We start from the raw sequence: 14,306 nt of genomic DNA, 5'->3' as shown, positions 1-14,306 counted from the left end.
AAAAAAAAAAAAAAAAAAAAAAAAAGCCACTCAAGTAGAATGACACCGGCCACATCAGTAAGGAAAGCAGCAGTCATTGCATTTTATTTCATACCTATTTCCAGGCCAAGCTCATTAAGGAATCTGAAAAAAGGAATGCCAAGTTTCAGGATCTCAATTGAGATTAGGGCTAAGCTGCATATTCCTGTCCCACTGAGGCATTTGTGGATATGAGCAGAGAACGATTTCCAGACGTTTGGCTAAATAAAATGCTTGGGGATTTCTGCAGTTCATCTACCATCAAGATGAAGCAGCAAGGGGTCTTTGGCAAAACATAAGTGCCCAAGTCTCACTTTATACACCCAAGTCCTTATTAGTCTACAGCATCAGGTGTCCAGATAAATCCTCTTCAATCCCTAAATTTTAAGATTAAAGTAAGAGAGAGGTTAACTGTAGGTTCTACCTGTGCTGCATCATAAGGAGGTATCTCTCTTTTTGCACAACTACGCTGTCGTCGTGCTTTTTACTCGTGTTGAATGACGTGCTGATAGCAACAACTTCCAGAATACACAAGACTTTTCAACAAAGGTGTTTGTCAGTAAAGTTGCAGCTTTGGTTACAGCACTGGAAACTTAGCCATCTCAAATCCATCAACTTATGCTTTTGCCTATCTTCTCTCTGGTCTGTAATGCCTGGAAACATCTCAGCTTCAGTGCTTATGCTACAAAGGAAGCTCTCCAGCTTCCAGTTTCTTAAGGCTGACATGGTCCTTTGAGAAACAAGCTCTTTCCAAGGATATCAGAATAGCAAGGCAAGGCTCCTCTATCTTCTGCATCTTGTTCCATTAAGTACAAGGGAACCTGGGCATGCAAATTACATAAAGCTAAGTTAACCAAGCTCTTCATTTTGACACAAAACGAAGGAATAAGGGATTCTTCTTAAATCAACCATTAGAAGCTGCATCTTATTTTGATGTAATACAGGCAATTTCAGACATGGGGAGCAGAGAGCCGGAAAAACAGGGCCAGTTGCAATAGGATGAGGGGTAACGGTTTTAAACTAGAAGAGGGTAGGTTTAGCCTAGATAAAGAAGAAATTTTTTTTTACAATGAGGGTGGTGAAACTCTGGCACAGGTTGCCCAGAGAGGCAGTAGGTGCCCCATCCCTGGAAACATTCAAGTTCAAGTTGGACGGGCTCTGAGCAACCTGATCCAGTTAAAGATGTCCCTGCTCCCTGCAGGGGGGTCAGACTAGGTGACCTTTAAAGGTCCCTTCCAACTCAAAGCATTCCACGATTCTGAGGTTTCTCATTTGCACTCTTCCAGGAAAGAGACGCTAAATCATGAGGACTTAATGCTGTATCATCATGTTATGCTGTGGTATCACCAAGTTGGAAACAAAACGCTGCAAGTTTGGTACATGCTGAAGGGTGAATGCAATCATCCATCACAGCTCAAGAAAATTGCAACATTAATCAGTCTATTCAGTGACACCTTCATCCAAACACCCCAGTAGACAGCTACTATTGACATACACTGCATGTGAAAAAGCTCACCTCTACATGCTAGGGTCTACTGCATACAGCAATATTCTCATTTCAGTGCAAATCTGCTCTTTCACTTCCAAATAAACAACACACACATCATCATCCCTAAACCTACTTAGGCATAAAAGCAGCCCTTTTGAGAACACTCCTGTTAGACCATGCCCCGCTCTGGAGTGAGCTGGTAGTTCGTTTTTCCTTATGCAAAACTTCAAATACCCCCTTTTTTTTTCCCTTTTGTCTTGGCCTTAATTTCATGTAATACAGTGAATTAGCCAGGTTCAGAAAGAAAATAATTCTGTCTTCTCTTACATATAACCCACCTTATTTTTTTCAGGGTGACTCTGCTGACATTCTGCTCTTACCCTGCCTTTAACAGAGACTACCAGGCTTCTTGCTCAGTCACAAGAATGCTGTTTAGTCTGTTGGCTCAGGATGTTTGTAGATATCACTGTTATAGAGGCCTTTTTTGCAATGCTGACTTGAGTTTTCTTGTAGAAAACCTGATGAACTTAGTCAGATAATCCTGTTTTTCTCTGTCCATTACCCCTTTTAACATCAGAAGTCTGCAACTTAAAGAAAAACTGTACAACCACACACAAGGCAATAAGCATCTAACAAATAGATGCAAAGCCAAATCTGGAAGCGAGCTAGGCAGTTTTTGTTCCTTGCTAACAGTTTAAACCCACCCCCTTCTCCAACTTACTTTTATATCTGGCTCCAGCAGAGTGGCAACACTGAGTGCACAACAGGCCTAGGAATCGCTGCAGCTTTATTCCATCTCCCTTCAAAGTTGCGTTTGGAGGAGAAATCAGATATTAGTAAAGTTCCTCTACTCCTTCCCCAGAACATGTGAAGAATGACTGGGTGTAATTGCCTAAGATGCATATAGTATGTAACACTGAATACAAATCTCTGCTCAGAGCCTCATTCATCCCAGGGACTCGAATACACAGTTTGAAACCACAGCAACTCCCTGTTTTCTCCAGAAAACCTGCAGATGCCCGCATCCTTCTTTAGGAAGGGATTTACAGCACTGAATCACAATGTTATTTCCACTCTAGGAAGGAACAGGAAGCTTGGCAGATACTGCCACCACATGTTGCCAACTCTCCATTTGAATAACAAGATGTGTCTTTCATAGCCAGGGAGGAATAAAGCTCTACAATTCTCAGAGATTTGCCTTTCTTGAGATATTTGGTAAGGGGTGGTGGTGGTTATGTCCTTTCGTCTTTTCCAGTAAGGCAAACCCCTCATACTTTCTTGTCTTTCAGTGTCTTTTCATCTCTGTCATCTCTAAAAATCCTATCCCTCCCAAATTAATTCTGCACACCTTTTCAGGGAGGGGGGAAGAATAAGATAAGCAACAGCCGAAGCGAAAAGCTCAGATCCTGAGAATTATCAGAATGCTGTCCCACAGAAATATTCCGTCATGTCTGAGAACCACTCCAGTGTCCCTGCCCTACCATAAGAAAATTTTTTACCCTGGGAAAGAAGGTGATGGGAAGCAAGTATAGTTCTGGCTGGACTGAGCTATGGGGAACTGCAAGCTCAAACTGGTTCACTCCTGCATGGCAAAGGCATTTCAGTGTGTGTGGTTTTAACAGCTCTAAGCTGCTGTTGCTTGAGAGGTAATATTCCATTTACATCCAAGCTATAAAGTTTTGGCAATCGTCCCCTTGCTTTATAACAGTTAGCGACTAGGGCAGATATTCTTCTCTCTAATGGGGAAAGGTCAATATTTTTTATACTGGTTTTGTGATTTTTTTTTTTTTCTTTTTAGTATTGCAAAGCAAGCACTTTAAATCCTTGTCTATTGCCTGAATGAATTAGGGAATAATATTGGACCACCCTACAAGCATAGCTGGATGGTTGTCATTTTTCAGTATTTTCCCTCAACTGGTCTCTTAGGAAAATGTGTGAATGATAATAGATCATTCTTGTTTCAAGTAATTCAAACCATATTCCCAAGTCTTTAAACATATCCAGAACGAATCCAGCTGGAGCTCCCCAAAGCAACCTGCAAGCCATTCAATCACTGAGAAGGCCAGGAAACATTTTGTAGTGGCAGAGCAAGATAATATAAACTCCATAGACTTTTACTGATAGCTACATTTCAGAAGAGAACAGAAGGGAAACAAATACCTCAAGGAATGACAGAATGAAAGCACCTGAGAACTATCATAAAAATTTACCAGCTTAGAAACAAATTCTCCTTGCCTGCCTTGAGCAGCCAGAGGGAAAGATTAATCATTAAGAATTATTTCTGTAGGAAACAGTATTTGTAGACAGTGAAAGGAGTAACAACAGGATAAACGTCTTTAGCTATTTCCAGAGGATGAGGAAGGAAACCCCAATTTCTTCCCCAGAAGACCTTGCTGGGTCTTCCCATGGTGACTTTCCACAGAATTCCTTGCAGAGTGCCCCACCTCTGGTGAGAGATTCACTTACTGGGGTTTCTTAGTAAGAACAGAGTTGTTTTTTCAGCATTCACTTCCTTTTTCTATTCAAAGGATAAACTAGAGACACTGGGGAGAATTTTCTCCCAAGAGGCGCGCTCTCCTTTCAGTATCTGTAACCGCAAAAGGCTCTCACTGATACTTGTTTTAGCCAAGGTCTGCCCTGGGTAAATATTGAACAGTCCTGTGAGAACTGGTCTTTCCTCTTCAGGAGAGGGCAGTCTGAGCCCACAGAAAGGTTTCTGTCAGACCTTCTCCTGGGGAAGCTGTGGAAGAGCTAGAGACAGCACAAACCCAGATGTGACCCTGAACAGTACTTATACTATTAGCTTCTCAATGGAAGAATCTGGCACGGCTGAATTCAGATAAAAATTCTGCAAAGCTGTATGTATTTAGAGAGCTTTGTTCCCTTCAGTGGGAATTGCTGGCAAAGGGGACCACTTTTTCCATTATTTTAAAAAATACTGTTATACAGCTAACCTCAGATAATGAAAACAATAATAAAAATAAAAACTAATCACACTGCCTCCTGGCCTATTTTTACATGCTGCTTCTTGTTATGGCAAGGACATGACTTACTCTTGCTCTAACTCAGATGTGTCAGAGTAACTTCCAGATTTTTATACTTTCCAGAGAAATTCTTAACCTGTAACTTGGAAGAGAACTTCTCACCAACAAGTTCCTCTGAAACATTTACAACACCTCCAACTCAACCCCCACCATTCAATATTCCCAAATCTTTGCTCAATGCAGAAACTTGCCATCACTAGATACACAGCCTGCATACAGGCCGAGTCAGATGTCACCTTGGAAGTGCTGAATTTTCCTTCTGTACCTGCTGCTGCAACGCTCCCTCATTACCTTCAGCCAAAGCCTAACCTGAATGAGCACAGAATGGTTTCATGGGAGTCTTGCTGGACCTTGTGGACATGGGAATTGTTTATTTTAAATAGGTGAATAACAGTGGTCATTGTCGAAGACTATACCTGGAGTCTTTTTTCTCTCCTTTGCAACTGAGGAAGCAACACTCCTGGCCTATAGCAAAAATTCTCATTAGTATTTTGTAACTGATTGAATATGCATTTTGCACTGGTTTTTAATCTTACCTTGCTGGCCACAGCAATCTTTTTTTTTTTAAAATCACATTCAAAACTTACTGTACTGCAAATAGTTTCAAACTGGTCATCCACAAATCACACTGTCTGCCAAAACACATTGACAGCCACACTAAATACAATAGCAAGACCAATTCTTGCAGAAGCCTTCTTCAGAGGTCACCAAGTACTTGTAGTATTCACCACCAATCCAACAGTTTCAGTTACAAAACACTTTGTTTAGCTAAGATCTCACCCCCGCTGGAATAATCTAGAGATTTCCCTTGTGGCTCCACATCAGTTAGTTCCACAAAAAAATATGGATTGGATCTCCTGCATTTACTTCATCTAAGATACAGGTGGGATAACAAAAAATCATCAGCTTTTTTTTAAACACTATCAATTCTTCCTTACCATCCACTTACCTCTATGTCTATAACATACTTTGCAGAAGAGGGATGTACTTAGAGCTGTGCTTGCTACAGACACAAGACCAGTTTCCTCATTTAATTGTTTTCCCTTTTAAATATGGGCACTACATTATCTAGTCTCTAATTACATAGTGGCAGTCATGAATTAACAGAACCCTTAAAATATTTTCTGCCACACTTGCACATTGCATACCTGTTTTCAGAATTTTGGATGGATGATCAAGTCTCAGAACAGGCTCCTCTGAATTTTCTTTGCGCTCCAGACACAGTAATTTCAACATTTATGTCCTTAGCCCCATCCCAAGTCTCTGCTGCAGGAACACGATTAGGAAAAGCCACTGGCTTTTAAACAGTCACAGTTAAGAGAAGAAATGCTTGTTTGGGTAGAAATCTACCCCAAATTAGCAGTAAGTTTCACCACCTGGAGCTTGTCTTTGAAAGCTCCTATTTAACTTGACACAATTCTATCACTAACAAGTATCTCTGCATTAGTGAAACCAGTCTTAGGAGCATCCCTTGAAATATCCCATCTACAAAACCAGAAGCTCCTCCTCTCCCATATATCTTTTGCATTTAACCACACCATTTTGTTTGCATCAATTTGCTCAGGAGAACTAGATCCCTGTCCTGGCATTTCCTGCCTTTGACAGGAGCTGTGCAGGAAGATAACGATGTTCTAAGCCAGCACAAAGCGCACTGGCTGGCAATAGTGCCTAAAAGATGAGAGGAGTATTTGTCTTTGGAAGTACCTTTTTATTTTAGTGTTAAGTGCATTATCAAATTCAAGGGCTTTCTTTTGTGAAAGAGATGATTGCTAAACCTCACATGCTTTTAGGTTGCATCTCTGTCAGACTACATTACCACATTAATGCCAAGCCATAACTCAGTTAGGACTTTAAACAGACCTTCATTTTACATACATGCTTTTTGTCCAGGGCAAGCTTAATACAACTCTTCCAGCAGAAGGGGCTGTAAAGCAGCACGAATGTCAAAACATCCCCAAACACTTAACCTGAGCTCTGCCCTGCCAATTTGCCTCTTTCAAAGAGTTAAAGATCAATTACAGACAATTGCAATTATGCCAATTAGAGGCATAATTCCAGATGTGTCAGGGATAAGCACACTGGTTGCTTGTATTGATTCCAGAAGACCAGTCACCTCTAAGCCTGGCTGACCTGGAAGCTAGAAAGTCTTCGAAGCACAGCAAAGTAGGTCAGGTCACATTAACAGCTACTGAAAGAAAAGAAAAAGTAGTTATCACAGATGTGCTGTTTTAATGCAAGTTTTGAAATTTTCTGCGTAGCTGAAAGAATCAAATTGGAGACAGGCATCAAGCCTGACTCCATGTTAAAGGCTGCAAAGGATTCAGTTCCAGAACACACACTGAGGGGGGAAAAAAAACCCAAACCAAAATGCAGCACACAATCACCACCAACCAAAACCTACGTATACATTTGCAGAATGATTTCTGAGGACAGACTTCAGATCAAACACCCACTGTTAAGAGAAACTGTATCTAATAAAAGTTTCAGATTCAAGGACTTGGTTATAACTGCACATGCAATTAATTCTGAACATTTTAAGGAATTACCGTACTTCATTTTTGTCAGCAGCAGTTTGTGCCAGCTGGCACTTTAAATGGACACGAGTTTTCTGATCACTAGTTACTCAATCTCAGTTGACAGACAGCAACACTTAGTTCTGCAGAGGTAACAGTATTCAAATCCAACTGCAAGAACACATCCAACTAGTTTAAGTCATCCATGAACCCCTCCAAAAGTAACATTACAGGTACAATACAGATAGCTTATTTCCAGCCACTATAAAATGGCACAAGATAAAATAATTCACCGGGCTCTCCTAATGAATTGCTCATTTTTAATCACAACTGTCCAGGCACTGGTATATATCAATAATAAAAAAATTAAAAGGTTAAAAATAGTGTACAGTTTAGCACAGAAGGCAACATTTGTATAGAAGCACATAATTTTAATTTGCTTTGAGGTTTAAAGCAATCCAAACAAAAAAGTTAACTATATAAATACAGAGTAAATGCACATAGTTTACAGCCAACTACATGTATGCAAGAATAACAGCAAACCTCACATGAGCACTGAAGTATTCTCAAACTGTCATTTGTGAGTGTTTACCTATGACTCTGAGGGCATAATTCCGTTCACATATGCAGGGTAGGCAGACTCTCTTAAATAGAGCTGAAAACTTACATAATTGAGTCTTAACAGACAGAAAAGTTGAAAAAAGTAACACATTTACCTAGACACACTTCAGTCTTCAGCTTGTTTTCTGAATTTAAAACAGTTCAAACAGGAAGCAACATTTATAAAGGCTCTCCAAGCTTTTGTCTCTGGAAGCATCTTTTTTTTTTTTAATGCTACAGTCTGAGGAATGTTACAAATTATAAGAACAAAACCAGAACAGCAGAAACTGTCATTAGCAAAACATCTTAATCAGAAAGGAAATATATGGAGTGCATTATGTAAACAGGGAACTAGATAGGTGCAATGTCAATATACAAGTGGGCAGGTTGATGTTTCAGTTACAAATAAAGTAACCAAAGAACTCCATAAATCCCTACTGTAAACCTACTTAGACCCACACAGGCTGGCAGATCAGAAATCGGGACAGAACAGCAGATCTGTTGGGCAGGGTTTGAGGGCTGGGCTCAGCCCTGCGGCACACACCTCCTCGCCTGGCTTCACATGCACTACAGGGACTGGATGGGGAACAGAGGTGCCGTGAAATGTGGCTGCATCCCTCCGGACACTGCAGGCCCCACAGCCTCTCCCAAACCCAACGGGCTGCCAGCTGAACAGCTTGCCAAAACACTTGCGTTTCATCTAGGCAAGGGAAATACGAGGAAACTAATTAATTACCGAATTTTTCAGACGTCCAAGACCTTTACCACTAGCACAGAAGAGCGTGACAGATAGACGACATTCAAATATAAATCAAGATGACCAACTAAGTTACAAGAGACTTTAAATGCACTCCTTTCAGTTCCGTAGTTAAGGATATTACCTCATGTAGCATGTTCTTTCTCCCTTTCAGTTTTTATACTAAAAAAAATAAAATCAAGAAAACTATGTAAATAATTTAAAGATCTTTGGGAAGTATTTCAGAGGTAATTTTGTATGTACCAGTAGTTTAAAAATAACAAAAAAAATCCCGAGAAACTTTGGATTTATGTCTGTTATGTGAAGCAAGCCAAAAAGATCACCCCTGAAGTTTAAAACCTTGCTTAAACACCTACTGAAGAGGTGTAATAAGAAGCTGATTGTCTATTTTTTAGCTGTTGTCTCCCATACTGAATTGTCCTTGTTAACATTTTCTACTTAGCACCTCCAGGGGATCTGTTCTCACCCAGACAAGGCACACACATGGTACCCAGTGAATTAATGGGAGATGACCGTACAACCAAGGGAGAACATGTCCAATAAACAGGGGGGAGTAACTCTCGTGAAGCCTAGGCTAAGCCAAACATTAATTGTCTTCATTAATTCCAAAGCTGAATACTGTCTTTGCTAATTCAAATTTTGGCTGTGACTGAATAATCTGGATAGCCTGAAGAGTAATCCACTTTCTACAGAACAAAAGTTACAGCACATAGCTGTTCCTGTACTTAGCTATCTGAACAATGGCATCACAGCAAGGCTTAGGTCAGAGTCACGAATACTCCAGACTTCTCCTAGGGAGATCACTAGAAGCAGCCCACTTCAGAACACACATTTAAGCACTCCCCTCACTACTTTAAAACACTCAAGTTGACCTTTGGTCATACAACAGACCACACTATCCCTGCCTTTAAAAAGGTAAGACAACATTTTCCAAGGAGAAGGAAGACCATACAGCTAAGGCTCTACGGCAAGGTCGCTGTACATACTATAGGTGGCTTTTAAAAGGATGAGCAATTAGTACAGAGAATTACATGAAGTACTCAAATACTGTGTGGAGAACATGACAAGGGGCAAAATAAAGGAGAGCAAATGAGAAAAACCCAGACATTGTTCCGTAAGCTTCAGGCTTTTACATACAGCCTACAGAACTACTGCAACAGAGATGCTATGGATCTACAACATAAAATGTTTTATCCTGCACAGCTCACATGGAAATCAAACCACATGCTTTCTTTAAAACCAAACTGCATGTTTTGAACACAGTTTGACTATAGATAACCAGTAAAAGGAAGAAAAGTCACAAGCCATAAGAAGGCCACAAAGTGCATAAGGAGTCATTCATACAATAAAGCCATTGCACACAATGCACAGTTCAAGTGTACTGAAGTACCACACTGGAAGAGTTGATAGGGCAGTTCCGTCCACACCAGTGTAGCAGCATTTATACGCAGAAAGCTATTGCCCTCAATTTATAATGGCCATCTGCCTCATAAGGATCATGGATGCAGACTGAGAAGTACTCATGGTGCAAATAAGAGATTCCTGTTTGGAAAGCTGTACAAGTTTTTGTAACATTAAGCTTCTGATTTTGATGCTCCCAGCTGTGTAGTTTTGGAAAACCGTGTATATTATGACAGAATAAACTAGCTAAGCCTCACTGCTGTTTTGCAATTGGCTTACAGAACAACAAAAACAATGCCTGAGTATTCAGACAATTTGGAGGACAAGGTTATATTGTCAGCTGAGTTCAGTACACAGGCTCACATTGGAAGAGGTGATATAGCGATCATCAAGGGGAGTGCTTACAAGAAAATCTCAATCACTATTTTCTCCATCATTCTGCACAGAGACTGTCTGCACTGAAAAGATCCATCAACTTCAACTGTTCTGCTTTCTGCTTGCCTCAGCCATGGTGACATGCGTTCTCCCCCTGTACTCCAATACAGATACTGGTAATCCAAGTCAGGATTTGCCAGATATTTCAGGGTAATACAGTTTGTTCTTAGGTAGCACGAAACTATGTGAGTGAATCCTGTCTTCCCAAACGGTAGACCGGACTAGTTGAGATTTCTCGTCACATTACGAATCCTTAAAAAGGCTATAAAGTAGCATTCAGCAAGCTCCTCCTTAGGTGTGTGAGGGAGGTGACAGGTTGGCAAGGAAAACTGATTATATAGGAGAATGTTTCATAGGTCTCTTACTTAAGGAAGGAAAGTTCCAGAAAAGAAAAAGGGTGATGCAGCAGAACTAGAAATCCACATACACCAGTATTAACAGATTGATAACCTCAAGAGTTCAACAATCTGATCCTCTCTCACTGACCTACCACACTGCTCCAACTTCAAAAAAAAACAAAACAAAACAAAAAACCAAGCAAGTATCACCTTTTGCAGTGAAGAAATAACTCTGTTCTGGGTCCCTGCGCCATATTTTGTCTTGAGGTAGCCACATGGAAAACTTCACACACTGAATACTACCTCAGTCTCTTTATGAATCTTCAGAGCAACTGAATGGGAATTTCAGGTATGGAAAGGTATGAAAGTACCGTCTCCCCCATTCTTCCAACAGGTTACTGTGCGGTAAAACACAACAAAAAGGATGCAGTTGAGAGCATTCACTAAGAGAAGTGAATAAAGCTGCCCAATATATTTTATGCCCCCTCCCTCACCCATGAGGACTCTGAAGATGACTGAATGGCCTTGTCTAGATTAACAGTTGAAAAGATTGTAACCATTTTTAATTGAGAGATGCGTAAAGGCATTCCCTAAGGGGCAGTTCCCATTTGTCACATTGCCAGGAGACCATACAATAAGGCAGCAAAATTATTCATAGTTGCCCACAATCAACCTTCTGTTTTGTCCATAGCTGCACGTTCCTGATATAACTTTCCTTTTGCCCACCACACCGGCATTGACATTCAGTGGTCCACTCCAGTCCTTCAATCTTCCACCTTCTAGAACACCTTGCCATGCTGCTATCCATCAAGCAAGTAGACTACCACTTCATAGGTTGACATCATGATAGCCGTGTTTGGAATCTGTCTGATCAGATGTGTAGTTAAACCTCGGTAGAGGGATCCATACCCTTCTTCTCGCACAAGCAAAGACAGTGTCTGGAAGAAAGATCTGTATTTTGTTCCCTCTTCTCTTAGTCTTGTTCGTACAACCTCTGTACAAAGAAAACCACATGTGGTTACATTCACCACTTTTCAGACAGAGAAGCAAACTTGTACGTGTAAGAGGAAAAAAGTTAAATTTTCAACAGTATTAGAGATTTAACTGAGCAAGGAAAGTTCATTTGCTTAGTTAAAATCCAGAAGAGGACTGTTGTTTGAGCTTACATTCTAGCCTAGCGGCTGCCGCTAATGAAGTACTCAATCCATTAACAAACTTAACACACACACAACTACTTTGCAGGAAAATTAAGTGCAATTGAAAACAAAACTAGACAGCCTGTTTTTGCAGGAAGGGGAGAAGAAGTTGCTGGCAAATTATGTGAATTGCTAAGTACATAGAAAGATTCCAAGTGAAAGAGGACCTTCTCCTTAAGTACTTTGGGACATAATCTGGCAAATCCTTTGTAAAAATAAACATTGCTTAAAGAGAGGCAATGCTAGATATTCACTTAAAAATACTTCCATTTCTGAATACTATACTCATGTTGACTCACTGAAACTGACGTGAAAAGCTTTAGACAAAGAAATAGCTCTTGATCAAGTCTGCTACAAATACCACTGAAGAGACTCCCTCTGACCAATTTGATTCAGGCTCTCAGCTGTACATGCCCCACTTACCATGGGGATATGCTATTGATGTTGCACAAGTTTTGGAAGTGGCAGCAGCCATCATCATTCCAACAAAGTCCGAAGCCTCTTTTGCCGATTCATCCTCATGGTCCAATGCAGAAGCAGTCTTATACTCCAGTAGTTTTCTTTTAATACTCTCATAAATAACAAAATGAATAACAGTCTCAGATATGCCTGCGTAGGATGCCGACATTCCTCTGTAAAAGCCTTTAATACCATCTGATCGGTAAACTTTTCGGACACATTCAAAAGCACTCATTCGCTTTTCTCCACGATTCCTAAAAAGGAGAGAAGAAGACAGACGTGAAGCTGGTGCAACTTGAGATCAGAAAATAATTAAACAGTTCTGCTTGAGTGACAAGAGGCCTTGGGAAACATCTCACAGGGATGCTGAGGGGCTCCAATTCAGATACATTTAAGAACACATGGAACTTGAAGTGAAAGTCTCAAAGGCCTTCAGCACTAATCGCAGGTAAAGCATTACACTGAAGCCGAGGCAAACTTCATATGGTGACTAAAAAGTATCACGTAGACAAGTTGAACAGCTCTAGGCTGTCCAAGTCCTACAGAATAAAGAACTAAGTTGCTTGAAAACAGAGCCCTGAATGAGCTGTCAATGTCAGTGACTCATGAAAAAAATGACCACTTTCTTCTGCATAATGAGAATGGATTTCCCCCAAATTTTGCCTCAAACAGCTCCATAGCACAGTAATTACAGTGGCTAAGAGTTCAAACAGCAGGCCACAGCACCACAGCTATCATCAAACAACTAGCATATACACAGAGAGGGTACCAACCAACATAACACAGGTGGGCTATTATTTGATTCAACTAAGCCACTGCTGATGTCAAGGAAAATGCTCGTGAGACATGACTGTATCAAGCAGTATTTGGTAAATAAAGTCTTTCTCCCAATTTTTAGCTTGCTTACTGAAGTTGTGCATCTTGAAATACTTAGCATACTGTACGCAGCTATGGAAAACCAACAACACTGCATAAAACATGCTTCATTGGAGCAGCAAGTGCAGGCACTTGAAGCATACAGATTCTGCCAGCAGAGGTCTCCTTAGTGAGCAAGTCACAGAATAAAACAGCAAATAACCCTGTTAAGAATTTACAGTAACTCATGGATACAGAGACAGTGGCAGCAGCTATTATGCAAATAGAATGAGGCACCACTAGATGGCAGAATTTAAGTCCTGATGGTTTGAACCTGCAATGTCAGAGAGCAAGGAAACAAGGTACCAAGCACAATTCAGAGAAAGAATGGACACACATTGCTGCGAATCAGATCTTAAAAGTAAGCTAGGTGGCAGATGCTGCTGAGAACCAGGGGGCTGGCACTGATTTGCTGACAGGCAAGAGAAAAGTCAAAGGAAAACTGGTGAGAAGAGCAGCTGGACCTACTGCTGCAGCTCCAGGGGCTCCCAGGTCCCCGTATGTCCCTGGTATACCTGGGCAGGTGCACTGACACAGACTGCTGTAAGAGTTTGTTCTTCTGACAGTCTTGAAGGCCAAAGCAATTCCACTTTGGAAACAAAACACATGCCTTCTCCAGCTGTTACTGGGATCAGAGGGATTTTCGAGAACTTTAACAGAAACAAGATCAGGCCAGTATAATCCCCAGACCAAGTGTTTTTATGCCTCTAATAACAACTGAATTAGAAGAGCCAAGAATGCGTTATGTGCTAGACTAGCCTGTGTAATTGCAGTGTCCTACACAAACTTAGAAGATCCTCCTCCAGGTCTCCCACATGAACAATGTGCTTGATATAAAGTACAGAGATAACGTGCACAAGAAATCCATAGTTTTTCCTAATTCCCTTAAAGCCCTATAGTTTAAGTAATTTAACAGATTATCAGTAAAAAACAGGAAGAGGTACCAGATGCCATCAGGTTGCACATAGCACCAAAATCCCCTTGGAATTACAAAATTAACACCCCAATCATACCATAGCATCACAAAAAAAAAATCTCACCATCAAACTAGTTCTGGGATGTATTTAAAATGGGCACCTTGCAGCTGACAATATGCCTGCTAGGAAGAAAAATGCTAATATGCACTGAATACAGAAAGTCC

The 14,306-nt window shown here is 40.7% G+C and overlaps 1 protein-coding gene across 1 annotated transcript in view; it reads right to left on the bottom strand.

Moving 5' to 3' along the window:
• Positions 1-8,277: 8,277 nt before the first annotated feature.
• SLC25A36 (solute carrier family 25 member 36) overlaps positions 8,278-14,306 on the bottom strand; it is a 76,905-nt gene continuing 70,876 nt past the window's right edge. The window contains exons 6-7 of the mRNA XM_035888838.1: positions 12,215-12,504; positions 8,278-11,589 (exon numbers count right to left, since the gene is read on the bottom strand). Coding sequence (XP_035744731.1) covers positions 11,396-11,589; positions 12,215-12,504 — 484 coding nt within the window. The 3' untranslated portion in view covers positions 8,278-11,395. The remainder of the gene's footprint in view (positions 11,590-12,214; positions 12,505-14,306) is intronic.

Source organism: Egretta garzetta, unplaced genomic scaffold, assembly GCF_000687185.1.
Source record: "Egretta garzetta isolate BGI_Z169 unplaced genomic scaffold, ASM68718v1 scaffold161, whole genome shotgun sequence".
Classification (NCBI taxonomy): domain Eukaryota; kingdom Metazoa; phylum Chordata; class Aves; order Pelecaniformes; family Ardeidae; genus Egretta; species Egretta garzetta.
Note: the sequence above shows the minus strand (reverse complement) of the source record. Positions and strands in the feature narration are given on the sequence as shown.